This window comes from Oncorhynchus keta, chromosome 17, assembly GCF_023373465.1.
Source record: "Oncorhynchus keta strain PuntledgeMale-10-30-2019 chromosome 17, Oket_V2, whole genome shotgun sequence".
Lineage (NCBI taxonomy): Eukaryota > Metazoa > Chordata > Actinopteri > Salmoniformes > Salmonidae > Oncorhynchus > Oncorhynchus keta.
This window is the reverse complement of record NC_068437.1, coordinates 51346045-51373472: the sequence shown is the minus strand read 5'-3', so window position 1 is coordinate 51373472 and position 27428 is coordinate 51346045. Positions and strand designations below refer to the sequence as shown.

At 42.5% G+C, this 27428-nt stretch overlaps 3 protein-coding genes and 2 non-coding genes across 9 annotated transcripts; all 5 read right to left on the bottom strand.

Annotated features, from left to right (window-relative positions):
• Positions 1-2511: 2511 nt before the first annotated feature.
• On the bottom strand, positions 2512-8753 carry LOC118395999 (L-lactate dehydrogenase B-A chain). Of its 2 annotated transcripts, none has more exons than XM_035790135.2 (8): positions 8729-8753; positions 7469-7605; positions 5946-6063; positions 5631-5804; positions 5336-5509; positions 4961-5078; positions 4550-4673; positions 2512-3584 (listed from the first exon to the last, which is right to left on the bottom strand). In XM_035790135.2, exons 2-8 carry the CDS (start codon positions 7595-7597, stop codon positions 3417-3419), a joined length of 1005 nt encoding a protein of 334 aa, XP_035646028.1. In that variant the 5' UTR covers positions 7598-7605; positions 8729-8753; the 3' UTR covers positions 2512-3416. The 2 variants fall into 2 exon arrangements, with proteins under 2 accessions (XP_035646028.1, XP_035646027.1); XM_035790134.2 differs by lacking the exon at positions 8729-8753 and adding an exon at positions 8130-8701.
• Positions 8754-9702: 949 nt separating this feature from the next.
• LOC118395998 (phosphate carrier protein, mitochondrial-like) lies at positions 9703-18063 on the bottom strand. 2 transcript variants are annotated; one of them, XM_035790133.2, is made up of 8 exons: positions 17895-18063; positions 17317-17487; positions 15743-15867; positions 13975-14154; positions 13355-13536; positions 12081-12253; positions 11084-11194; positions 9703-10447 (listed from the first exon to the last, which is right to left on the bottom strand). In XM_035790133.2, exons 2-8 carry the CDS (start codon positions 17465-17467, stop codon positions 10287-10289), a joined length of 1083 nt encoding a protein of 360 aa, XP_035646026.1. In that variant the 5' UTR covers positions 17468-17487; positions 17895-18063; the 3' UTR covers positions 9703-10286. The 2 variants fall into 2 exon arrangements, with proteins under 2 accessions (XP_035646026.1, XP_035646025.1); XM_035790132.2 differs by lacking the exon at positions 15743-15867 and adding an exon at positions 14667-14794.
• Positions 10600-10839, bottom strand: LOC118396786 (small nucleolar RNA SNORA53). The gene has a single exon (XR_004828268.1). It is a non-coding gene; the product is annotated as a small nucleolar RNA SNORA53 (small nucleolar RNA).
• On the bottom strand, positions 12868-13106 carry LOC118396787 (small nucleolar RNA SNORA53). The gene has a single exon (XR_004828269.1). It is a non-coding gene; the product is annotated as a small nucleolar RNA SNORA53 (small nucleolar RNA).
• A 1176-nt stretch (positions 18064-19239) lies between the features above and the next one.
• On the bottom strand, positions 19240-24648 carry LOC118395997 (lamina-associated polypeptide 2, isoforms beta/delta/epsilon/gamma-like). 3 transcript variants are annotated; one of them, XM_052466417.1, is made up of 7 exons: positions 23855-24648; positions 23287-23404; positions 22836-23003; positions 22459-22571; positions 22129-22237; positions 21113-21527; positions 19240-21044 (listed from the first exon to the last, which is right to left on the bottom strand). In XM_052466417.1, the coding sequence occupies exons 1-7, from the start codon at positions 24086-24088 to the stop codon at positions 21032-21034; spliced, it is 1170 nt and encodes a 389-aa protein (XP_052322377.1). In that variant the 5' UTR covers positions 24089-24648; the 3' UTR covers positions 19240-21031. The 3 variants fall into 3 exon arrangements, with proteins under 3 accessions (XP_052322377.1, XP_035646023.1, XP_052322378.1); XM_035790130.2 differs by having other exon boundaries at positions 21113-21520; positions 22128-22237; positions 23855-24641; XM_052466418.1 differs by having other exon boundaries at positions 19240-21527; positions 23855-24642.
• Between the last annotated feature and the right edge of the window lie 2780 nt (positions 24649-27428).

The window sequence follows — 27428 nt, the reverse complement described above, 5'->3', positions numbered from 1 at the left end:
CTGTCCTTTACACTTTACGTGAGCATGATTTATCTCCATCTTATACTTTATATGAGCGTGATTCTCTCTCCTTTACACTTTACATGAGTGTGATTCTCTCTCCTTTACATGAGCATGATTCTCTGTCCTTTACACTTTACATGAGCATGATTCTCTCTCCTTTACATGAGCATGATTCTCTGTCCTTTACACTTTACATGAGCATGATTCTCTCTCCTTTGGCACACAGACATGGACTCCATGAGCATGATTCTCATCCTCCTTTACATGAGCATGATTCTTTCTCCTTTACATGAGCATGATTCTCTGTCCTTTACACTTTACATGAGCATGATCTCTCTCCTTTACATAAGCATGATCTCTCTCCTTTACATGAGCATGATTCTCATCTCCTTTACATGAGCATGATTATTCTCCTTTACATGAGCATGATTTTCTGGCCTTTACACTTTCAAGAGCATGATTCTCTCTCCTTTACACTTTACATGAGCATGATTTTCTCCTTTACACTTTGCATGAGCATGATCTCTTTCCTTTACATGAGCATGATTCTCTGTCCTTTACATTATTTTACATGAGCATGATTCTCTGTTTTTAAATTTACATGAGCATGATTCTCTGAGCTCCTTTACATGAGCATGATTTTCTCCTTTACATGAGCATGATTCTCTCTCCTTTATCACTTTACGTGAGCATGATTCTTCCTCCTTTATACTTTACATGAGCGTGATTCTCTCTCTTTACACTTTACATGTGTGATTCTCTCTCCTTTACTTTTTTACATGAGTGTGATTCTCTTCCTTTACATGAGCATGATTCTCTCTCCTTTACATGAGCATCAATTCTCTGTATTTTACATGAGCATGATTCTCTCTCCTTTACACTTTGCATGAGCATGATTCATCTTTCCTTTACATGAGCATGATTCTCTCTCCTTTACAATTTACATGAACATGATTCTCTGAAATCCTTTACACTTTACATGAGCATGATTCTCTCTTTTACATGAGCATGAAATAATCTCCTTTACACTTTACATGAGCATGATTCTCTGTCCATTTACACTTTACATGAGCATGGTTCTCTCTCCTTTACATGAGTGTGATTCTCTCTCCTTTACATGAGCATGATTCTCTGTCCTTTACACTTTACATGAGCATGATTCTTTCTCCTTTACACTTTACATGAGCATGATTCTGATCTCCTTTACACTTTACATCAGCATGATTCTCCTTTACACTGATGCACCGGTCAGGATGCTCTCGATGGTGCAGCTGTAGAACCTTTTGAGGATCTGGGGACCCATGTCAAATCTTTTCAGTCTCCTGAGTGGGAAAAGGTTTTGTCGTGCCCTCTTCACAACTGTCTTGGTGTGTTTGGACCATGATAGTTTGTTGGTGATGTGGACACCAAGGAACTTGAAAATCTAGACCCGCTCCACTTCAGCCCAGTCGACGTTAATGAGGGCCTGTTCAGCCCTCCTTTTCCTATAGTCCACAATCAGCTCCTCTGCTTTGCTCACATTGAGAGGTTGTCCTGGCACTAAACCAGGTACTGATTTTTTATTTATTTTATTGAACCTTTTCCAGGTTGCACCTAGAGGCATAATCTGTCTAATAGAAAACAGTACGGTGACACATCACCCCATGCCTAGGGCTCAATCTAAGCAGAACTGAAAACACCCCTTATAAAAGGTCATTGTTAACAAGTGTTAATGCATGCCTTTAAAGGACCAATCCCTTTAAATTCATGATCTTGTACTCCCATTGATTATTGAAGAGTATAACATATGCCTCATGAGTTTAGTTCAACTGTCATACCCAATCAGAACCCAGAATATACACTTTTTTTTACTCCAATGTTTGTAAACAAACACTGTATAGCCTCAAAACATGATTAAAACTGTAATTTGATATAATGGATGGTCAGACCATGGATGCTATGGATGCAAGAACTATGAAGTTGAGAGTAATTACATTTTTCTAGCCCCATCTCCCAGCTTTTAATAAAACAGTGGTGGGGATAACGCTTTGTTATTGATTCAACTGTTTATTGGCCCTTTAAATATATATATATTTTTTAAATATAGTTAAAATTATTAGGTCACAACCCCCCTTTTTCCATATTGTCTCATCGCTGCAACTCCCCAATGGGCTCGGGAGGCAAAGGTCGAGTCATGCATCCTCCGAAACATGACCTGCCAAACTGCGCTTCTTAAAACCTGCCCGCTTAACCAGGAAGCCAGCCGCACCAATGAGTCGGAGGAAACACAATTCAACTGACTACCGAACAAGGAGCCCGCCACAAGGAGTCGCTAGAGCGCAATGAGCTAAGTAAACCCCCTAGGCCAAACCCGGACGACGCTGGGCCAACTGTGCGTCGCCATATAGGACTCCCGATCACGACCGGTTGTGATACAACAGAAGACATACGTTTCTAAATCTGAAACAAATAAATTACCGTTGATTAAAAATTATTCTGTCCCTGAAACGTAAAGAAATGAGGCAGGACCAATAAATAATCTTGCTTTATTAATTTACACATCAAACAACAATGATTGACAGATTGTATTTCTCTTCATTCTGACAAGGACAAATGACTGAAGCTTTTGTTGATCGCACACCTGAATAACTGTTATTTTTATAGTGCCGTTCACCAACCCAAAGACTCTGTAATCTGACCCTTTTCCAGTAAAGCAGTCATGTACAAAGTAACCCTCAAACCAAGTGCCCATGAGACCAACATAGAAATAGAAGGACTAGATCCTATTTCCATGGTGACCCAAACCCCCTCCCAGATAACAGGGAAGCTAAGAACAGTACTAGAGTGTAAAATGGGAGCAGTGACACTGACAGTGTATTTTTGGAAGTTGAGTATTTTTTTATTTTTTTTTACTGTGTAGCCCAGTAAAGAGTGTAGTGCAGTGCTAGCAATGGAAAAGTTTCAGGTTCAATTACAATTTACATTTACGTCATTTAGCAGACACTCTTATCCAGAACGACTTATGTGAGTTCAAACATTTAAAATTAATGAAGGGAATTACCGCAGGGAACAAATACACATTCAAATATATATGCATTCCCTGTACTGAAAGTCGTTTTTGGATAAAAGCAACTGTTTTCTAAGTGGCATACGTTATAGGTGATCAGGAGAGTGGGGCTCTGTCCCGATTATCTATCCTTCCTCCAAAAGTGTGCACTAGTTCCCTTCATTGATTTGAAAGGAAATTACTGATGTAAACTCGCACTGGCCCATGCCTCCAGCGATCCAATGCTTTTGGATTGTGTGAATCTAGATAAGATTAGATACATTTTGTAGATTCGAAAATTGTGATGGAGTCCACACATAAGGACAAAGGAGATATTATTGGGATGCAGCCTGGTGGTGAGTGGAGTGTGGCGCCCCCTGTTGTTCTGTTACACATCCGTCAGGTCCTTTTGTATGCCCCACAATGTGTCAGCGCTCTGTTTTAATTGGCCGATCTCATTATCCGTCAGGGTCATGTTGATCACGCTGGCCACGCCCCCAGCGTTCAGGACGCACGGCAGACTCAGGTACACCTCGTCCTTGACCCCGTACATGCCCTGAAGATCAACAGCATGGACACTTTAGAGTAGTGTGTGTGTGTGTGTGTGTATTTATATCCATTGTATGTAACACACACACACTACCGTTCAGTTTGGGGTCACATAGAAATGTCCTTGTTTTTGAAAGAAAAGCAGTGAAATACAGTGTAGACATTGTTAATGTTGTAAATGACTATTGTAGCTGGAAACGGCAGAGGCATCTGTTTCTCAAACTAAACACTAATGTACTTGTCCTCTTACTCAGTTGTGCACCGGGGCCTCCCACTCTTTCTATTCTGGTTAGAGACAGTTTGTGCTGTTCTGTGAAGGGAGTAGTACACAGCATTGTACGAGATCTTCAGTTTCTTGGCAATTTCGCGCATGGAATAGCCTTCATTTCTCAGAACAAGAATAGACTGACGAGTTTAAGAAGAAAGTTATTTGTTTCTGGCCATTTTGAGCCTGTAATCAAACCCACAAATGCTGATGCTCCAGATACTCAACTAGTCTAAAGAAGGACAGTTTTATTGATTCTTTAAATCAGAACAAGTTTTCAGCTGTGCTAACAATTGCAGAATGGTTTTCTAATGACAAATTAGCCTTTTAAACTTGGATTAGCTAACACAACGTGCCATTGGAACACAGGAGTGATGGTTACTGATTATGGGCCTCTGTACACCTATGTAGATATTCCATAAAAAAATCTGCCATTTCCAGCTACAATAGTCAATTACAACATGAATGTCTACACTGTATTTCTGATCAATTTGATGTTTTTTTAAAAATGGATTAAACATTTGCTTTTCTTTAAAAAACAAGGACATTTCTAAGTGACCCCAAACGTTTGAACGGTAGTATGCGTGTTGTGCATTATGGATATGCTGAAATCTGTGGGTGTAGGTGTGTGTTTGTACATTAGATAAGTGTCTACACACTGACACACATTCTACTTACATATACAGTACTGTGTGTGTCCTCCTTACCTTGACCATGGTAGAGACAGGGTGGATTCTGTTCATGTTCCTGATCAGACTCTCTGTCAGGTCAGCCACACTCAGGCCAATGGCCCAGTTAGTATAGCCCTTCAGCGTGATCACTTCATAGGCACTGAAAACTCACACAGTCACATTTTTAAATCTCAGTAGCCTTGCAGTTCGAGAAACAGGGGAGTAACCGGTGGGTTGCCAGTTCGAATCCCAGGGCTGACAGTAAAAATGATTGTGGAAGTGAGCAGGCAACCAGATTGCCGTTGTGACTTTGAGCACAACATACACACAACTCCATAACAGTGAGAGAGCAGAACTGCAGAAATTAAACTTCAAATTACATCGATTTATACCAAGAGCAATAGAGATAACAGGTTGCTTGAATAGGACTGTGTAGGCCGATATTACCTGTCGACCACCTGCTTGTGCATCTCCCTCCAGTTCTCCCGGTCAGCATCAGTACCGATGTCAGGGTTCAGCGTCTGCAGGTTAACGCCTGCTACGTTAGCTCCGCTCCACACAGGCACTAAAGCACACACAGTTAACCTAATTAACACTTAACTCCTTAATGCCCAGATAGATTAGCAGGTCTCTCACGTCTCACCTTTATCACAGTTACCCTAAAGGAAGGGGTTGCTACTATTTATAGTAGAAGAATTCTAAAGCATATTTGAATGTTATAAAAACACACTTGTCCTGACTTCCTGAGTGTGTGTTCTTTAATTTGTCCTAATTATGCACCACACCCGCTCACATACACGCGAACACACACTGGACACTTACCGCTGGTGTCTCCGTGTTCTCCCAGGATCCACCCGTTGAAGCTGGAAGTGTGGATGCCCAGTTTGTCTGCCATCAGGTAACGGAATCGGGCGGAGTCCAGGTTGGTGCCACTGCCGATGACGCGGTGCTTGGGCAGGCCACTCAACTTCCAGGTCACATAGGTCAGCACATCAACTATGGCCAGGGAGAGACTTCTGGGTTTAGGCTACACTGCTTTAACAAATAATTGGAGTCACTAACACTAGTATGTGTGTGTGTGTGTGTGTGTGTGTGTCTGTGTGTGTGTAGTGAGTACCTGGGTTAGAGACCACGATGATGATGCAGTGTGGGGAGTGTTTGATGATCTGAGGGATGATGTGTTTAAAGATGTTGACATTCCTCTGAACCAGATTCAACCTGCTCTCTCCTTCCTGTTGACGTACGCCCGCCGTTACCACGACGATGCGAGAGTTAGCCGTCACAGAGTAGTCTGGCCGCGGGAGACAAGTGAACAAGTTTATAACATATCAAAAGACAACGTGACCAATAAAATAGAGAAAAGACATTTGACATGTAGAGGGTGGCCATCTTGGCTCTCTGGTTACCTAGTGTCCCATTGCTATAGACTCACCTTTGCCTGCGACTATCTTGGGTGTTTTAAGGAAGAGGCTGCCGTGCTGCAGATCCATAATCTCTCCCTTCAGCTTGTCTTCCATCACGTCCACCAATGCCAGCTCATCAGCTAGCTCCTGCAGAGAGACAGGCCCAACACAGGTCATTCATATAAGTAAATGGTAATATTATTGATTACATATCATTTGCATGTGTGCTAAAAAAAAAACTGTTTTATAAATGAGTTGAACACACAACGAACAAGGTGTTCCTACATGAGCAAAAACACAGCACAAAAGCATAGCAACAACCTTGTTATGACACTAATAAAAGAGGGAATGTTTGTGTAATACAGACTACTGAGAGATGAGTAGTAACAAGTTATACTGTAACACAGGGTGGGGGTTAGACTAGATAGGTTATACTGTAACACAGGGTGGGGGTTAGATGAGACAGGTTATACTGTAACACAGGGTGGGGGTTAGACTAGACAGGTTATACTGTAACAGAGGGTGGGGGTTAGATGAGACAGGTTATACTGTAACAGAGGGTGGGGGTTAGATGAGACAGGTTATACTGTAACAGAGGGTGGGGGTTAGATGAGACAGGTTATACTGTAACAGAGGGTGGGGGTTAGACTAGACAGGTTATACTGTAACACAGGGTGGGGGTTAGACTAGACAGGTTATACTGTAACACAGGGTGGGGGTTAGACTAGACAGGTTATACTGTAACAGAGGGTGGGGGTTAGACTAGACAGGTTATACTGTAACACAGGGTGGGGGTTAGACTAGACAGGTTATACTGTAACGCAGGGTGGGGGGTAAACTAGACAGGTTATACTGTCACACGGGTGGAGGTTAGACTAGATAGGTTATACTGTAACACAGGGTGGGGGTTAGATGAGACAGGTTATACAGTAACACAGGGTGGGGGTTAGATGAGACAGGTTATACAGTAACACAGGGTGGGGGTTAGATGAGACAGGTTATACTGTAACACAGGGTGGGGGTTAGATGAGACAGGTTATACAGTAACACAGGGTGGGGGTTAGATGAGACAGGTTATACTGTAACACAGGGTGGGGGTTAGATGAGACAGGTTATACTGTAACACAGGGTGGGGGTTAGATGAGACAGGTTATACTGTAACACAGGGTGGGGGTTAGATGAGACAGGTTATACAGTAACACAGGGTGGGGGTTAGATGAGACAGGTTATACTGTAACACAGGGTGGGGGTTAGATGAGACAGGTTATACTGTAACACAGGGTGGGGGTAGATGAGACAGGTTATACTGTAACACAGGGTGGGGGGTAGATGAGACAGGTTATACTGTAACACAGGGTGGGGGTTAGATGAGACAGGTTATACTGTAACACAGGGTGGGGGGTAGATGAGACAGGTTATACTGTAACACAGGGTGGGGGGTAGATGAGACAGGTTATACTGTAACACAGGGTGGGGGTTAGACTAGACATAATACTGTAGCAATGTTTTGAACAGGAGTCAGTCAACAACACAGAGCAGGTTTGGGTCTTACCCTGAGCAGGATGCTGACAGCACAGGCCATGCCCACCTGTCCGACCCCCACCACTGTCACCTTGTTCCTGGGTGGCTCCGGGTTCCCACTGACCAGGGGGGTCATGAGCTTCTGAAGGATAGAGGCCATGTTCAATGCTGGAGGGAAGGAGATGGGAAAAGAGGGTGGGGGGGGAGAGAGATGCAAGGAGAGGGCAGACAGGAAAGGAAGAGGGGAGTGAGAGGAGGGAAGGGGTTGGGTAGAGAGAGAATGTACCTGGTCAGACACATAAAATGTAAGTATTTTTTACATGTCCAAAGAGACACAATGGTGAACCCTCAGACAAGCAGGACAGACACTTTTCCTGACCCAGCTAGGATTCATTTGGGTTTCATTAAATAATTGATGCACTCAAAAAAATAACCTGCGTCGCTTTAAAATGGCAGGCTGACAGCACTGCCCTGTCCTGCCCAGAGATTAGAGATTAAGGTTTTAGACATTTGATTATAGTCTTTAGTCCTGCATGACTTTCGCCTACTACCACCTACACACCATTCTTAAACACACACACACAACCAACCATTCAATCAACAGAAACACCATATCACCGTGCAGAGCTTGTCGATCCTAGCAGGAAACACTTAACTACTTTAGGCACAAACAATAACAAACAAATACTTGCTTTGTTGGAGGATGCTCCGAGCTGTAATATATAAGTACCACCATGTAATCAACATGTCTGACGAGACCAGAAGAGAGCTAAGGTGCGTTCTCCCTGCTACCACAGCACCTCACACAACGACCGTATCCTCTATCCAGTCAGGTCAGGAGGAATACTGTAGATGAGCTGCAGCACTACCGATTCGGATGCATGTGACGCAGGCCCAAAACGAGTGTGCACCACAGACTGTGACAGTGACAGCAGCACAGATCTCTAGAATCGGCTCCTCCTCCTGCTTTACTCTGACCGGACAACGCTCTAGGTTTACTAATCGGATGCCAAATGTCTGTAATGACACAGGCTCCATCTGGTGCACCTGCCCTGCACCTTAGATGGCGATCTACATTGTGTGTCCTCCACATACAACACCCGTTCTGGCAGTCACATTATTTTACAAGTCCCCAAAGCACACACACATCCCTGGGTCGCTCGTCTTTACGGTTCGCTGCAACTAGCGACAGGAACGAGCTGCAACAAACACTCAAACTGGAGTTGTATCTCAATCATGGACACTTCCTGGCAGTTGTGGCTGCTTTGCTTGATGTATTGTGGTCTCTAACCTTCTTGCCCTTTGTGCTGTTGTCTGGGCCCAATAATGTTTATACCGTTTTATGTTGTGTTGCTGCCATGCTATGTTGTCTTAGGTATCTCTTTATGTAGTGTCTCCGTCGTGATGTGTTTTGTCCATTATTTAAATGGAATTGAGTTTTAATCCCAGCCCCGGAGGCTTTTTGCCTTTTGGTAGGCCATCATTGTAAATACGTATTTGTTCTTAACTAACTTGCCTTGTTAAAGGTTAAATACATGTTTGTTTGTTTAAAAAAAAAACTCCGTTGTTTTACATCTAGATCCCACCTACAGGTCTTTGCATTTTGGAACTTAAAAATGTAAAGCTGCAATGTCTTCGAGTTAATAAGTATTCAACTCCTTTGTTATAAAAAGCCTAAACAAGTTGAGACATTATTTGCTTAATAAATAAAGAACACTAGAAGTACATTAATTCCCAACGGAACGCTGCATTTACAGCACAGAGGCAGTGAGTACGTTAGATTTGTCAAACATGTGTCAAACTGTACACGTAGACAGCTGGACAGAAATGGTAGAAGGTGAATGTTGAACATTTCTGGCACACATCCAGATGATGCTGCATAGTGTTTTTTGTGCTATGACACTAATCATTGTGAGCGAGGCGTATTAGTCGCTTTGGTTTCTCTACCATAAGCCACCTCCAATGTTATTTTACATAATTTGGCAGTACATCTAACCAGCCTCACGTCCACTTGTAACCCCACCAGCCCAGGACCTCCACATCCGGATTCTTCACCTGCAGGATGTGTGTGTATTCTAGGTAATAATGCAAGAATCAGACAAATCATATGAATGTTCCATTAACTTTTTAGTGCAAAAATCCTCATAACTAAACTACAACCAATAACAGAACAAGTAATGATCTGTTTAAAAGGGCATAAAAACATCCCCTGAACTACAATCCAACATCAGTCACACACACAACTTTCAAAAACAAGGACATAAATTGTTTCCACATTTTCATTTATTTATTAGAACATTAACCAACTGTGGTAGGGTGTTAACCTGATGGCATGTGTTGTCGTCTTCCCTCTATTCCCCCACAGGAGGGAACCCTCCTCCCCCTTGACCAGTAGGGTTGGGTTCAGTTTCATTTCAATTCAAACCCAAAAACTTCAATTAAGAAATTATAATTTAAAAACAAGAAGTGGTATTTCAGTTTACTTCTGGAATCTAATTTAAATGGACCCTAACTCATGCTGACCAGGGCCATGTTCAGTACGAAAACGTTTTGGAACATCGCATATAGAAACGCTACTAATAGAGTCAACATGATTCTTTATTCTACACGTCGTAGCGGCATGTCTGTTCTACATGGCATATTTCGCTCTGAATGTAATATGCAGAAGTAGCTCGGACCAGGGTAGGTGGTCTACAGGCAGAACAGGACAGCTATGACTATACCAGGCAGATAGCGGTGTGCAGTGTGGATGTTAACTTAAGGATGTGTTGTTTGAAGGCTTATATTGCTGTTGATAAGGCCGCCATTTTGAATAGATATTTGTTGATAAGGCCGACCATTTTGTTTCTTTACTCTGTAATCCCCAGCTTCTTCTTGAGGGACTCGGGCATCTCTGGGGGAGGGGGACGGGGCAGGCAGAAGTAGACCTTGACAGAGTCGTAGATGAACCACTGCAGGGCGGTCAAGGTACCGATCATGATGATACGGGCCACCAGACCCTTCCACACACCTGAGGAGATAGAAAGGAAGAAAGCAACAGAACACAACAGTTTACACTAAAGTCAAAATATAATACTTTATGTTACAGCATATACATAAAAAAATATCAACAAATCAAAATGTCTGATGGTGGTACAACAGATGATGTAAGAGATATTGAATCATGTCCGCTCCCCAGCCTGTCTGCACTGGTCATTTTCCAGCGAGGGTGCCAGTGCAGGGAGTGGGCTGAGGAGCAGGTAGACTGTTCTCACACGCCAATGACTCAAGCACCTCCAACTGTACAGCCAGAAAGCTGCTGGGAGCGTCTGGGCTGGAGCTGCAGTCAACACTCAGAGAGAGAGAGATAGCAGACTCAACAGACCAGGAACGCCCCCCAGAGGTGGATCTAAGGAGCGTGTTGGAAACCCCTTTACCACACAATACATTTCAATCTGATCCTACTGGCTGAGTCACACTACCGAGCCAAACCAAGCTGTACTGAGCTGGCCTGGTTACACATCCGCCACAGTTAAAAGAAGTTGCTGGACAAAACAAGGTGAAAGGGAAATATCAGCGTCCAGTACAATTTGGTATGTCTCATTAGAGTGAAAAGGATATGGGGGTAGGGAGAGTTCTGACAGAGGAATGCAGTGCTACTCCTCACCCTTGGGCCCGAGCTTCTTGAGCACTCCGATGGCGGTGCTGCCACTCTCCTTGTTCAGCACAGACACCACAGAGTCAGCAGGGTGGGAGACGATGGCACAGAACACACCAGCTGCAGGGGACAGAACAACCACCAGAGATGTGATCAGGACAACATAGAAAATATCAGATAAGTAGAAAATCTTAAATCGATGAAGAAAAAAAAAAACATTTTGGATGAGTTATGGCTTAGGAGTAAAGTTATAGGCTACATCTCATACTGATAAAATAATTTACATGTTTACAGATAATGATTAAATAATTCTACCCTGAAACTTAAACATGAGGGATTATAGTTATGTAGCATGTATAAGGACTAATTAAAGTATTAAACATACGTCTAACTAGGTTGGACTGGGAGAGAGAGAAATGTGTATGTGTGTGCCTAGGAAAATACTGAGAACAATTCAACTGTGCTTGAACCAACCTGGCTAGAACTCTGAGGAACTTATGATAGGACAGGGAATTACTTCTCAAGGTTTCCCTAATCTCGGGGGAATGGAACTGTCGGCTGGGTAGTGATACACAGTGGTGAGAACTATGGAGAAGGATAAAACTCACCCACTGTTTGTGTGTGTATGTATGTGCGTAGGATATCTACTGTTGGTGTGAAAGTATGTGCGTAATTAAGGAGCATGGTATAAAATGGATGTCTTTGTATTATAGATTTCAGAGTACTCTCATGAATAAACATTTTGACATTTGTAAGCGGGGACTCTTGTCTGTTTCATTCAACCAGAATCTTACAAACTCTGGATTGCAGACTGAGTAGATTGAAGTTTGAAGTTTTTGAACATTGATAACAAAATTCTCATAACACAAACCAACAGAAATCCATTGTAAAACTCATCTTTAAAATGATTTAATACCCAGTATACCCACTTGTGGTTGGAAGTCTAACCAAAACAAAACATCTACCAACTTCTTCAATCCGCTTCTCTTTAGAACCGTGGACTCACCAATGTATCCGGCCACGAAGGTGACGACCAGCTGTTCACCCTTGGAGCACTCAGCACGGGGTTTAGGCACCACATGTTTGTACAGCAGCTCTACGGTCCTCTCAAAGCAGGCAAACTTCATCATGGTGTAGGGGATCTGCCTCATCCACAGAGGGACCACACCCTTGTAGAAACTATAGAGCAGCAACAAAGGGGCAGAGCGTGAGTGACTTGTTTCCGTGTTATTGACCTCTACCTCAACAGGATTAAAAGGCCCAGTGCACTCAAAAACGTGACTGTCCTCTTGTTTTATATACATTTCCACACTAAGGTTGAAATAATAGTGTGAAAATAAAGTTTTTTTTAGTGTAAGAGCTGTTTGAAATTTCAGCTTGTTTTGGTGGGATGAGGTTTTGACCTACCCGGTGACATCACCAGTCGGTACATTAGTTAATAAACCAATAAGAAAGTTTCAAACTCTGCCAATAACAGCTAGTTTTCAGTTTTCACCTCCCAGATAGTCCTAACTAAATTCTTGCTTGAGAAATTTCTCTTTGCTAAAAAAAAAGCAATTTTATTCTTGACCGTTTTAAATGAAAGCAAAATCACACTGAGTTTTTTTTTTTATATTGAGATAAAAACTGCTACGTTGGACCTTTAATCTAATTCTGGAATAAACAACTGTTTTAATAGATTATTCCGTGAGCATATATTTAAGACCAGGAGGAGGCTTAAACTGGGTATAGGAAACAGGAACCAAATAGTCTATGACCTGTGTAAAGAAAAAGTTCATTAGGGACATATAAAAGTTGTCCGCTCCCCAGCCTGTCTGCACTGGTCATTTTCCAGCGAGGGTGCCAGTGCAGGGAGTGGGCTGAGGAGCAGGTAGACTGTTCTCACACGCCAATGACTCAAGCACCTCCAACTGTACAGCCAGAAAGCTGCTGGGAGCATCTGGGCTGGAGCTGCAGTCAACACTCAGAGAGAGGAGATAGCAGACTCAACAGACCAGGAACGCCCCCCAGAGGTGGATCTAAGGAGCATGTTGAACTTTGAAACATCCTCGTCATTGAGGAGTTTATTCTAGTCATGACAAAACAAGGCCATATTAATTCAGCTGGTCCCAATGTGTTCCCTGACCCTCAGTCCTAGCCCTTCAATGGTTGCAGATCTGAGAGCACCAGCACTTCACTGACCATACCAATCCAGACCCTTCAGAATAACAAATATCAAAAGGGCTGGGGCTAAGACGAAGGTAGCTAAATGTGACCGGCTGATTCAGTAGGGATACTCACGCCCAGAGTCCCTCCTCGGCGAACATCTTAGGGGCACACTGTCTGAGGGTGTTAGCGTAGCCGGGCTGGGTCTGAATACGCACTTTACACGCCTCCATTGGGGCCAGGGCGATGTCAGCGAAGAACTCTGCACTGGCAGACGCAGCCAGGTAGAGAGAGGTCCTCCACAGGTAGGTGTTTTCCTGCATTTACCAGACGGGCAGGGCAGGAGGTGAGGAGCAAAATCACAATCTCAATTAAGTCTTTCCACGACTCCTCACATCTCACCTGCTTGCCTCAACTGTATTGGAACAGAAGCGCTAAGATTCCTTACTTCAAGACCGTATTCGATACGTTTTGAGAAGCAGACTAGAGGATGCAAAGAATCGAGGAAAGATTAATGGAGAAAGAGCCGATTGGATTATTATAAAAATGGGAGGACGACCTTATTCTTTGGGTCTTTCACAATTCATCTTTACATTCACTCTCCTTGCGAAGAAATGTCCAATACAGTGGCGTCAAGGAATCAACATATTGGCTAAGTCCCCCCTACTCCCTGTATAGGGCACTACTTTTGTTCAAAGAGTGCCATTTGGGACGTAGACTTAAGTCTCACTGATGAGCACCACTACAGTACTGACCTCTCCGATCATGTCGCTGTAGGTGATCTTGAACACCTCATAGAAGCCAAACTTGCAGAGACCCTGCATGGAGTAACCGATGAAGGTGGGAGCCCAGCCCTTTGCCAGCCCTCTCATGCCATCCTCTTTAATGGTGATGGAGAAACCCTTGAAGATGCTCTTGTACTTGTCTGGGTCCACCTGGAGAACAGAACCCACATTAGAAACCGAACTGATGTTTTTTTGTTTTTTTAAAGTGGGGAAATAGTGCTGCAGGGTTCCTGTAAGGGAAATGCACTCAATACTACAGAAATGCACTCAATACTACAGAAATGCATTCAATACTACAGAAATGCACTCAATACTACAGAAATGCACTCAATACTACAGGGCCATAACACACTCAATGTATTATACATTTATTAGAGTTGGGGTCAATGCCATTTCAAAGCAGGAAGGAAGAAAAACATTTGGAATATCAATTTAGTCACTGGATTGAAATGGAATCGACCTTCAACGCTGCAATGTATGCATTCTTCCAGCGCAGCAGAGCACATTGATCACAGAGACTAGAATTGCGCCCCCAAATGGTAACCTATTATCTACATTGTGCACTACTTTTGCAGAAACCCTATGGTCAAAAGTAGTGTACTATGTAGACTATAGGGCGGCATTTGGGACGCAACCCCCACAAGACTAGCGGATATACAGACCTGCAGACGGCACTTGACCAGGTCAAGGGGAACGACCGCCGTGTGTGTGATCCCGCAGCTGAGGATGCCGCCGAAGCCGCACAAGGCATAGTATTTCTTAGAGCCAAACTCACAGCTAACGTCAGAATCTAGAGCAGACCGAACACAATACAGAATAGAGACAGACAACACACACACACACACCATGCTGTTAAGTCAACATCACTTCTAAGCCATGCCGAGTGTCTCACACCACAACGCTAGCAATGGATTGTCATAATACGCTCTCTAGGCCTTTCTCTTGATTATGCCCTCTAGCAGTGGAGAAGACACTCTCCCTGACACTGACTCATGTTTTTAATTGTAAAAGTAAGTTCATACCACAAAACAAAATCTTCAATAATAGGTGATTCCTCTATTCCCATACCAGGGTCATTATTGATTTGAGTGTCAAGAGTTGTAGTGCTGATCTAGGATCAGGTCCTTTCTTTATCAATGTAATCTTATTCATTATGATCGAAAGGTCAAAAAGTATCCCAGATCAGCACTCTTACACTTCGTGAATACTGGCCAAGGACACCAGTCGTCATTTAGAAAACTTGTTCTGCAAGTATTATAGGCCCAACTCCAAGGCAGGGCAGTCCAGTTCTTAACAAGGAGGATGTCCTGTCCTGGCTAGGAATTTGACTGCAGTTGTTGCTAGGCTAAAGGTCACTGATGTTGAATGAATGTGGGTAGAGTATCAAATTGCTCTTAGCGGCACAGAGAAAGGGCAAGTGCCTGCCAGTACCATTTAGGGGTCATACCATAAAGTTAAAGAATGCCAGCTTCGCATTCTGTTAAAGCTTCACAGTTCACACGTGAACTCTCATTTTTAGCTCCCAGGGCCTCAACAATACTAGTTCAAGCATGCAAATAAAATAACTGGCTGCTTCCACCCCACTGCATATTAGTGGAAACACACCGTTCCTGAAAATAAAAGCTATTTGGGATGTAGTCTTGTTTCAAGAAAATACTGTTATCTGGGATGTCAATGTTTTAGTGGAATCCACAACACAATATACATGCCATGCAACCCGTGGTCGGGGGCCACAGACCTGCAACCTGCACTTGACCAGGTCAAGGGGCACCACTGCTGTGTGTGTGGTACCACAGCTCAGGATTCCACCGATGCCACACATGATGAAATAATGCGATGAGCCAAACTCACAACTGTCTCCCTCTGAGGAAAAGACAGTGAATTGGGGTTCTTTCACAGATGTAATAGGGGGAGAAACATTTTTTTTATTTTTAAAATGTACACTGCAGTATTAGGCCTAGTCTTAAATTGGGTAGTTGGTGCGGAATAGACCGGAATAGAAATGTTCAGTTCAACTCTGAGAGTGAAGACCATATATTTACTCTAGTACTGAGTCTAACTGGTGCCTCACATTCTATTCAAGCCGATACCTGAGCTCAACAGTCTAGCAACATTGGAGGGGGGGGGGTCACCTTCATAACAGCGTTACGGCTGATTATTCCATTTATATATGGGTACATGTAGTGAGAGGGCACCGTATCTTACATAGTACGCAAACGGAGGGTTGTAAACGGTAGCCTATCAGTCTAATCTATTTGATAGGGGCTCAACGGTTCCCATTAAATCACTAACTGATAAGACTCAATGGAAGAAACTGTCAAAGCAAGTAGCACAGCCTAGGACCAGTCCATAATGAGACCTTTAGTAAATTGGTAGACCTCCAAACTCACGTGGCAAGGAGATCAGGTAACACCACATGCACGCCCCTATACACACATACACATCTTTGAGTCTATTCTTTCAACTCAACCATGAGATTAGGCCCCCGTGTGTTATTCCACTTATTTGCAACAAAATAAGCCCTAGGCTGTTACAGTGTTTACTTTGTAATTATCGAGCTACCTGTACCAGGGCTAGACAACATGAGACCATTTAGGTCTAACAATATGATTTGCATTGTAGCTTTAATCCTCATAAAAAGGGGATTGGGCCTTGGCAATAGTACTAGCTGCGTTCTTTTTCTTATTTATTTATCTCAAGCTGGCTCGATTTTTCTGCAGTCTACTAATAAGTTGTCATAGCTTCTGGCCTCCTTTTTTTTTTTTACAAAACTTTGCCCTTCACAGTGTCCTCCATGCCTGACTGCAAGGCCTTGCCTAAAAGGAAGTGCAAAGCCACTGTCCAGAAGCCAAAAGTGAACTAAAAAAAAATGTATGATGCCTGATATTCAGCGATCAGTCTATTCAAAGGTTATCTGTACTTCGGCTATTGGATAGTATTACACCAATAGAAATAAAAACGTGAGTTCATATTCATGTCAATGATTAGTCTGTGCTATTCATTCTATGTATGTGCATTTAATCCTAAAGCCGAAATCCGGAAAGATACATTTTAGAAAAACTGGGCCTAGACGATTTAAGCTTTATAGGTGTATTTCAAACAGTCATTGATGTACTCACTAATTCAAACATAGTCATTGATGTACACACCGATAAGTAAAGAGAGATAAAAAGAGACTGTTCAATTGGCTTTCGTTCATAAACCCATAACCCATAAGTGGTAATATTAGCTATCAAACCTATTTTAGCTAACAAATTCGTTGGGAGGACTTTGTTAGCTAATATTAAATCACATATACACCACTCTTCTTACCGGCCACTGCAGCCGCAGCCAATGTGCGTTTTCTTGGTCCATGATCGGCAGTAAGACTTTGCGATGGCTCCTCGACTTTCTGGAGAGTGAAACCGGGAGCGCTGAACGGGTTCGATCGCGCCACCTGTGTCAATAACGCGTTGGGGTACATTGTTCCTTATTAAGGGATGGCTGTGGGGAACAGATAAAGACAACGTGGTTAGGCTAGTTTATAACCCACCCAAAAAATGGATGAAACAAATCAACATGTATTTAGTTAAGATTAGTTGGTCAACTTCTGCTTAAAATGACATGTCATGTAAGTTGTTTCAACATGTACTTGTTATTTTAAAGCAAGAGAGTTAACGTTATCTAGGTAAAGTCGTTAGTACTCTAAAGCCTGCTGGCAAGCCCTGACTGTTAGCTAGTTGCTAGGCTAGCTAACGTTAGCTAGTCGGTCAACATTTTGTTTTTAGATTATCCTTGCTGGAGCAACCAATATTCTTGTCTTGAGAAATGTATCGCACATCAATTAATGTGTTTCTACGTAAACTATAAATTCACACAAAAAAAAAAAGTTATCTTTATATGTTCTTTACTTCCACGCGTTCAGTCGCAAAATGGCGCCGCCGTCCTTCACCACCGGCGAATCGTAGAGACCTTCGTGTCTGGCAAGTGTCCGTCCTAACTGTACAAGAGACTACGTCACCTGAGGTTAGAGGATACGTCAGTTCCGCACTTTTGGTGTCTTTGGGTTGCGCTCTGTGGGGTCCTACGTACACCAGGCTTTTCTGCATACAATATGAAGGTCTCTGACTGCCCCAGGTGGCAATTTGTGTCATTTTTTGTGTTGTTCATTCATTGATTTGTCCTTTTCCTTTGTAACAGGCACACATTCAAACAGTGTAGTGAAGAAGGGGCAACAGCGCCTCTTCAACCTCAGGAGGTAGAATAAATTTGTCTTGTCACCTAAAACACTCACAAACTTTTACAGATGCACAATTGAGAGCATCCTGTCGGGCTGTATCACCGCCTGGTACAGAAACTGCTCTGCCCACAACCGCAGGGCTCTCGGGGGTAGTGCGGTCTGCACAAGCACAACACATCACTGGGGGCAAACTACCTGCCCTCCAGGACACCTACAGCACCCAATGTCACAGGAAGGCCAAGAAGATCATCAAGGACAACAACCACCCGAGCCACTGCCTGTTCACCCCGCTATCATCCAGAAGGCGAGGTCAGTACAGGTGCATCAAAGCTGGGACAGAGAGACTGAAAAACAGCTTCTATCTCAAGGCCATCACTGTTAAACAGCCATCACTAGCACAGAACGGTTGCTGCCTACAGACAGACTTGAATCATCGGCCACTTTGTTTACATATCTAGCATTACTCATCTCATATGTATATACTGCATTCTATACTATCTATTGCACCTTAGCCTATGCTGCCACTCTGACATTGCTCATCCATATATTTATATATTCTCATTCCATTCCTTAGATTTGTGTAAATTAGGTATTTGTTGTGGAATTAGATATTACTTTTTAGATATTGCTGCAATTGAAGCACAAGCATTTCGCTACTCTCGCAATAACATCTGCTAACCATGTGTATGTGACCAATAAATTTAGATTTGACTCAAGTTGAAGGATGCCACTCAACACTCTTCTTTCACCTTTGAGTTGGACGCTCATCTTACTATGCATGAATGTTTTCAGTTTTTGTTGAAATATTCTCAAACTAGAGCGTCCTTCTGAAGTGTTTCTATGCACAGTGCGCGCCACATTACTGTTAACCCGCGGATCTAAATCCTAGGCATTACCTCAGTGAGCCAACACAAATCTTCAAGTCTCAGGCAAGACAAGGGTTCTCATAATCGGTTCTCATAATCGTAGCTGTCCATCGCACAGTGTACAAACCTCAATAAAGAAAACCACGGGCAGACAATTGAATTACCACATTTATTTCATGATAGTATTTTAAATAAAAACAGATTCAAAATCCTTACCCCCACAATCCATCGTTGGGAAGCTAGCTGCCTGATCAAAGTAACAAACTTTTCATCTTTAATATACTGTATTCACTGTGTAACCACAAGTCAACAAAGAGGTTCAGTTTTAGGATAGCATTTTTTTTGTTTTTTAAATTTCACTTTCACCTAGACAAAAGACCAACATTAACAATTCACATTAGAAAAATACAGAAATAAAAAAAAATACTTATTTTCAACACTGGACAAAAAATGTCAACATCTTGACATCAATATTCTATGAATGGTCAACATAAGTTAAGTTGCTATCAATATTACCATTTGTCTCTCCTCAGGCAATTGTTAGTGTTACCTCTTCTATGACAATGAAGTGTACATGAGGCAGAGTAAATATCAATTTATAATCCAAGTAACAAAATGGAATACATTGTTAACTCGTATATTTGCTCAACTACCTATTGCAAAAATGTTATTTTTCCCAGATCAGTAGTGTGCAGAACCGCTTAGAAGGGCAGTGTGGGTGCACTAAAAAAGACAGCCAGTCTTGGGTCATGTTCCTTAGGCAACAAACAGGGAAAACACACATTAAAACAGAGAGGATTATACCCATTTTGCTACGGTGCCCTACTGAACATGACCCGGTAGATGGGACTGGAAGATCTGGAATCTTTAGCACAACAAATCACTACTAAATGAAACATGTATGTAAACTCACACAAACTCACAAAGCTAATACTGGGATTTGGGTCACTGCCCCTCAAGTCAGGTGCCATCATGAGCCATTCACAGGTCAGACCACTTACTTAGTTATTACTGCAGCATATACCAAAAAACTAGCAATTTAACCAAAGAAAATCAGTTTTATAACCTTTATAGCTTGAAAATAAGGGTTTTTCCTCATACAGTGACGAGACCTGAAGTTACACTATTGGACACTGTCACTCCTCCCAGCACTGATCAGATTAATTTAGAGCAGATTAGAATAGACCTGAGCACCATTATTCTACCTAGCTTTATTGTTACTACTAGTGTATATTCAAAAACCAATACAGAAATACTTGTAAATGTTTCTGTAATGAATATTATTTATCTGTGCTTGAATTAGTGGGAGGGCACTAAGCAGGGTGGAGGTAAATTCCATGTAAATTCCAGTCGATTTAGGAAGTACACTGGAATTACAATTCTCTTCCATGCTTTTTAATGAGGAACATTTGGAATTGTTTACTTTCTGAATTGACTGGAATTGAAATGGAATTGACACCTACACTGGCACTAAGTGCTATCACTGTGCTTGTACTTCACCATCAGAAAAACACCTGGCACCACAGACACTCCAAAAACAACAAACATGTCCTTAAAAAAACTACAACCATGCGTACGATTTGTCTGTCCTTTCTAAAAATACACACACAAAGGATACACAACATAACACTTCACACTACGATTAAAAACAACTTCATAATAAAAACAAGTCTCTTTAGACTGTCTTGGCAAGACAGTGTTGGTTTTTCAGGAAGCTGGTGTTGGTTGGGTTGAATACCCCTCCTGCCCTCCTCACGTGGGGTGAGGAAAAGTGAACAAGGAGGGGACAGGATGATAGTCTACCAGCCCAGATTAAAAGTCAGTCAGTCAGTCCTCCAAGGTGGTGACCAGAGGATGACGATGGAGGGGGTGTGGTGAGCTCGTGAGGTGTGGATGGCATAGCAGTGGCCAGGTGGTCTGTTGAATAACCGGGGATCTGACCTCAATTGGACAACCTGGTAAAATAACGGTCAAAAAAACACAACAAAAAAAGAAAGAAGGGTGGAGAGGGTGGACTGCTTACCTGCCGCCACTCTCTGCTTCTGCACCTTGGCTGCTGCCTCCCCCGATACCCAGCGGCACAATCACATTATCGAACACGGCATCCACCACCTTATCAACCGTGCTACACAGGTGACCCTTAGCGCTGTTTAGGAGACCCTTGGCGTCGGTTAGCATTCCCTTGAAGGACTGAACCTGATCTGCATCGAGGTGCTGAATGGCGAAGTAGATGGACCCAGCTACAGTGACGAGTACCATGAGCTTTAATAGTACAGAGAGGAAGCCGGGCCTGGCCGGCACGTTGGAGCCCAAGGAGCTGCATCCAGAATAAGACTCTGTATAGATGGAGCGCTCCAGGAGAGACTCGTTCAGCCAGTAGTTGCTGGGTTTCACCGGTCGGCCCGCCGCGCCGCGAATAGGTCGCCTGCAGCTGGCACCGGGGAGAGAGGGATTAGAGGATGAGTTGAGTGACTAAAGTAATTTAAATCTACTGCTTTAAATATCACTGAAAAGTAGGACTGTGAAGGTCATGGAATTTTGGATGACGGTAATTGGCCAGCCAAATGACCGTAAGTCTCCGCATTAACCATTCGTATAGCAAGAAATGTTAAATATTATCATTACACACATTTTTTACTGTCCTCCCCTCCTGACTGCATGAGCTACCATAGATGACATTTCTGTGTGTGCTGCTGCAACTTGCTTGTAGATTTCTATGTGTGCTTGTTTTGCTACAACACCTAGTTTGTTTCAGTAAGGAGAAACAGAGTTTCATTACGTTGTTAAGAGTCCATGTTACCATAAAAATGGACTCAACCACGCGAATACCTAGCCACCCTGTCTCCAGTCAGCTGTTTGTTAGTTCATTTTTGTTGTTGTTACGGTCATGACAGTTATTTTATTTTCATGACAGTCTTCATTCATAACTGTGGATTACATGGTTATACAGTAATTGTGCCAGGCCTACTGGAAAGATAAGTACTTTTCCAAAATTATATTGAATCTTAGCTGATGAAGTGAAATGTCAACAGACTTACCTGATGCCTGTGGGTGAAAAGATCTCATTAGCGAGAATCTCTTCAACATTCTCCCTCGTCTTCTTAGGGGTCTGGTCGCCCGTTGCTAGGCTCACCTCCACCACCTGTAGCTGTGAACATTGACAATAGCAACAGATGATTGAGAGGCTGGAGTTTATGGATGCAAGATAATGTTATTTGCACATATTTGCAGTGAACTTTCTTGCTGTTGAAGACGAAAGCGGTTTTAATGTGAGAGCTCTGATTTCCATTGTATGTTTTAAGATGTTTTAATTATTATTTATTTATTATTTATTCTATATGGAAAATAAAGTTGAACTTGAAGGCTCACCTTGCTGCTCCGTCTGCTGTTGTTCCTAACAGTGACAGGAGTCTTCCCCATGCTCCACACAGGCTTCTCCACAACAGGAACAGGCTCTGGTTCCGTAGCGGTACCTATCTCATCTGGCACAGGCAAAGCCAACACGAGTCAGTGAGAATCAAGGCATCTAAACTGACAGTCAAACGTCGTAAAGTAAAAAATATCCATTCCATTTCAATTCAGGGAGAGGACTGAAATTAACATTTTCCTCATTGCTTTTCAGTTTTAGGCCTACTTCCTGAATTGAAATTGAATTGATCCCAACCCTGAATTAACTTTATTTGTATAGGTGAGCTGCCTAATTAATGGTGCATGTTCTTGTGCAGTGGTAAGATGATTGCTCTCACCTTCCTCCTTGTCACTGTACTGGCCAGAGTATGTGTTGCCGTTCTGGTTGCCATCTGCCTTGGCTGCAGCGTTAACTGTGGCAGTTTCAGGTGGGCTGGGCGTAGTCTCAGCTGCAGGTGTATCCAGTAGCTTCTGAAGCTTTTTCTCATAAAGCTTCCTGGTGGAGCCTGAGGGAAAGGCAAAGGAAACCAGTTAGGGATGAAGTGAACTGTGGATAAAAAATATATCTCCGCTTGTCTGAGTCTGTTGGTGCACACACCTCCATAGTCTCAAGTGGCTTCCTCTCCTCGTCTCCTTTCCTTCATCTGCACAGGTTTGAAAGAACTGACGAGGTGAAAGGAGATTCCTCAGTAGGCTTCTGCCATTTCGCTTTCACTTCTCTTCTCCAATCAGTGCAGACCAAGGAGAGGAGGACACCTTAGACAAGTGAGAGACATAAGCAGGACTCACCAACTATGGGCCCAGTGTTGACTCCATGCTTCAACAGCTCATCTTTTAAACTTGCATCGGTGAGGTCTGTGACTTCCACTTCTTCTGAGCGAGGCTTGTCTGTCTTTCGGGTAGCTTTCTATGGATTGATTATGGTTAATTAGATTATCTAATAGAGACCAAATATGAGCCTATCTAACTTTATCTACCACCTTGGGGCGGCAGGTAGCCTAGTGGTTAGAGTGTTGGACTAGTAACCGAAAGGTTGCAAGATCAAATCCCAGAGCTGACAAGATACAAATCTGTCATTCTGCCACTGAACAAGGCAATTAACCCACTATTCCAAGGCTGTTATTGAAAATAAGAATTTGTTCTTTGCACATCCATTGGAGAACCAATTCAGGGCATGAGTTGGAGGGAATAAAATAGTTAAGTGTATATTTCACGGAAATAACATCACATGGACAGCAACCTTCATTTTACAACACAAGTATCTAGTGATTTAATGCATTATGACTAAGATTAGAATATCAATTTACACTCATAGCACTGTAATAACCATTTATAACATAAACATTTCATGACTTACTCTTCCAGATCGGCTCTTGTTGGAGACTACAGGGGCAGGCAATTCTTCATCACTGGAGAACGTGTCTACAGATGGTGGACATTTCTTGTTCTGAACGGTCAAATTTTTCAGGTACAACTGAACGTAGACGTCTTTCTTCTGTTCGGAGCTGGGAAGTGGGACATGGTTGGCCGTGAGCTCACTTTTGAGCTTATCCTTAGTGAGAACAGACGGATCTTCGAGGAATTCCGCCATGCCTGATTGCTTTCTTCTAGCTAAAAACTGTAGCTAGCAAGTAATGCTGAAATGTAGCAGTTAGCAAACTCGGTCGCTAACAACAACAACAACAACAAGGAAACGTGCAGAGCTAGCAATGTCGGCAAATGAAAAGACTGGCGCTCAGCGATTTAATTTAGCTAGCATGAACAAGCTATCCGGTTTAGTTACTTTTTTAAATCTTCAGATATATTCACCTCCGATCGCTTGTCTCAGGCTGCGATTATTTAGCAAAAATACAGATGCAATTTAATTGTATATTTAAACTCAACAAGTAAATACGGATTTAAAACTATTTAAAGAACTGTATGCCCTATTAGTTAAAGCCCGGCCTATTTGCGTCTGTCTGTCCGCAGTCGTAAACCAGTTAATACCAAGCTAAGGCAACAAAGAGGAGAGCTATTGGACGGTAGACCGCAATGAGCTATAAACTAGATGGTGATTGGTCGGTCTTGAAAATAACAGATGCACCTGCCACAAAGAAAGAGGAGCTTCAACATCAGTAGGCCTAGTCAGCAGTCAAAATAGTATGTCGTCTGGATTTCTGCCCAGATTGATTTTTGGTATAGTTTAAAAGTCCTTTATAATGACATGAGAGGTAATTTCCAATTTTATAACACTGATAATGATGATGAAACTCTGCATCCCCATCTGAAGATGGCAGTGTTATCCACTATATGGTTGAGTCTCTAAACCAGTGTTCCGTGAGAGCAGCCCCCGAAGCACTTCACAATTCACAGACTATAAGTGACAACGGAAAGCTGTTATAACAGTGTTACATTAAATGGTATAAACATTGTTTGACACAGGCGTACATAGGAATATTCTTAACATAATGTACACGCTGGTCAGATCGTTCTGAAGTATAAATGCTAAATTAAGGTAAGATAAGAGGTCACTCCTTATCTCACAAGGAAATAAATGCTCATGGCTAATTTGACCAGCTGAGAGAGAGCGAGAGAGAGAGAGAGAGCACAGTCAAAGAAAAATATTTTTGACCACTGTCTGGCTCCAGTCTTCAGGGCATGCCAGTTGCCAAGCCTTTAAACTCTGTGGTGGTGAAGGCCCTATGATGCCATGGCGACAGTGGTTTGAGGTGGCAGAGTGTTGCCCCTAGACCTGGGTTGCATCCCAAATGGCACCTTATTCCCTATAGTGCACTGGAGCCCATTGGGCCCTGGTCAAAAGTGGTGCACTATACCGGGAATAGAGAGCCATTTGGGACACAACCCTGGCCTTTCTGGGATGCTGCTGCTACCGTAGAAACCAAGCAATGGATCCCCAGCTCACCTCAGCCTTCAGCCTCAAACCACACAGAATACAGTGCTTGAAGTTTATAGTTCAGGTTTTCCATAGCCGACTTGCCAATGGGGTGTAAGCATAAAAAATGTTGAGCCCTTGAGAAACACCTCTTAAGTTTTCTTTGTATGTCATTTACACAGAAAATACGCAGCGGGCCAAGAATCACAGGAAGTACCTCCTTAAGCATATCAGTCGTGCCCTCTGAAAAATGATCAAAGTGGAGACTGCAATTATCAACGTTCACGTTTTCAAAATGAGTTAATGTAAAAATGAAATACTGTATAAGGACATTGCTCTCTTAGGCTACAGTACCATACAGTGATTGTGAATAGCTAATAATATATATTTTGGGATGAATGAATGTTTGTAACCTCTTGAGGCTAGATAAAGATTTTTCAATAGTGTTCTTACTGAACTTCTCTCATATTTCCCCACCTGATTAAATTGTAGAAGAGTCTCTGCGCACTTAGATCAATGCACATTCAATGAGTCTAAAGTTCAAGCTTTCAGTCACGAAGACCTTCATCTGAGCATGCAGAGTATTTGATTGTCATCTTCTCATCTGGGGCGGCAGGGTAGCCTAATGGTTAGAGCGTTGGACTAGTAACCGGAAGGTTGCAAGTTCAAACTCTCGAGCTGACAAGGTACAAATCTGTCGTTCTGCCCCTGAACAGGCAGTTAACCCACTGTTCCTAGGCCGTCATTGAAAATAAGAATTTGTTCTTAACTGACTTGCCTAGTTAAATAAAGGTAAAATATATATTTTTTAAATAAAATAAATACATTTTAGCTTTGTCAGTGAATTTGTTTGTCTCCAGATATGGGAGATGTTTAGGCTTTCTGTGACCTATATAGTTAGTGTGTGTAGTTTGGTAACATTTCACTTAAAGCCTGTAGGTATAATGCATTATAAGACTTGACCTTTATGACACACTTACAACACATTATTATCATCCTCGTATTATCGTGACTAAGTGTGTCATAGAGAGGCATAACATTATTATAAACCTTATAATTACAGTTGTACATTCTCAGATGAGCCCAGATAAGATTCATATACTCAGAAAGTCTCCACATTCAAGAATGTAACAGCATGATGGGTGGGGACTCGGATGAGGTCTTGACTGAAATCCAACTCAAAGATCCAATGAATTTTTTGATCATTTGGAAAAATGTTGAACATAAGACTCTGTCCTTGGTCCAGTTTATCTTGGATTTTAAGCATTTCTGAATCCCAATCGAGCCAACCGCCACTGCGTTAGGAGCATAGGAAAACTCAACCTTTTACCACCCAGTGAATGTGTCTGATCCAATTCCACTGACACAACAAAATAAATACTGGTGAAATTGATAGAAGATGTAAAATGTAAATGGTTGAACTTGATGAAAGCACTTTTATATTTTGCATGGAGACAGCCAGGTACATTCAGTGCCGCCTCTGCCTATATGCAGACTACGCGTAGGGCCCAGTGGCCGAACTCACTCTGAGTCTCAATTTATTGTTGAGAGTTGCAAAAGTAGAAAACACAAGATGCAAAATTTGGTAGTGCATCAGCAGTTCTTCACCTCATACCAAAATGTATAGAATTGCATGAAATTAGTTATAAAACAAAAACATTTTCTCTACACCCGATGGCAAAATGTGCAGAGTTGCAGGAAATACATTTAACACTGACAAAAAGTATCCACTGCCAACAGGGGTGGGGGCACGGTAATGTTATGCCCGTGAGGTGGGGCCCCTCCAAACAAAAATCGCTTAGGGCCCCCAAAAGGCTAGGGGTGGCCCTGGGTACATTGCACAAGGAATAGAGTTTACAAGTGGAGTCCACATTCTTTACACTATGTTCGTTATATGTGTGTAACCTACAGGTAATCTACTAACTTGTTTTCTGATATCCCAAATCTCCCATTTACCGGGTTTGATGTTTGATTGAATATGGCCCCTTGTGTGATCCTGATCATGCCTGGGTGGATTTCAACAGTTCTGTGGCACTGGATACACACTAAAGGTGTATGT

Coding starts and splice junctions, on each gene's coding strand:
- LOC118395998 (XM_035790132.2), bottom strand. CDS start 17,467: ATGTACCCCAACGCGTTATTGACACAGGTGGCGCGATCGAACCCGTTC. Junction 11,195..12,080: donor CTTCGTGGCCGGATACATTG/GTGAGTCCACGG, acceptor TGTCCCCTGCAG/CTGGTGTGTTCTGTGCCATC. Junction 10,448..11,083: donor CAAGAAGCTCGGGCCCAAGG/GTGAGGAGTAGC, acceptor CTATCTCCTCAG/GTGTGTGGAAGGGTCTGGTG.
- LOC118395999 (XM_035790134.2), bottom strand. CDS start 8,184: ATGTTGATTACATGGTGGTACTTATATATTACAGCTCGGAGCATCCTC. Junction 5,805..5,945: donor CAAGATAGTCGCAGGCAAAG/GTGAGTCTATAG, acceptor TCCCGCGGCCAG/ACTACTCTGTGACGGCTAAC. Junction 3,585..4,549: donor CTGTCTCTACCATGGTCAAG/GTAAGGAGGACA, acceptor GTTGATCTTCAG/GGCATGTACGGGGTCAAGGA.
- LOC118395997 (XM_052466417.1), bottom strand. CDS start 24,088: ATGGCGGAATTCCTCGAAGATCCGTCTGTTCTCACTAAGGATAAGCTC. Junction 22,238..22,458: donor ACAGCAGACGGAGCAGCAAG/GTGAGCCTTCAA, acceptor CAATGTTCACAG/CTACAGGTGGTGGAGGTGAG. Junction 21,528..22,128: donor CTTTTCACCCACAGGCATCA/GGTAAGTCTGTT, acceptor CCTCTCTCCCCG/GTGCCAGCTGCAGGCGACCT.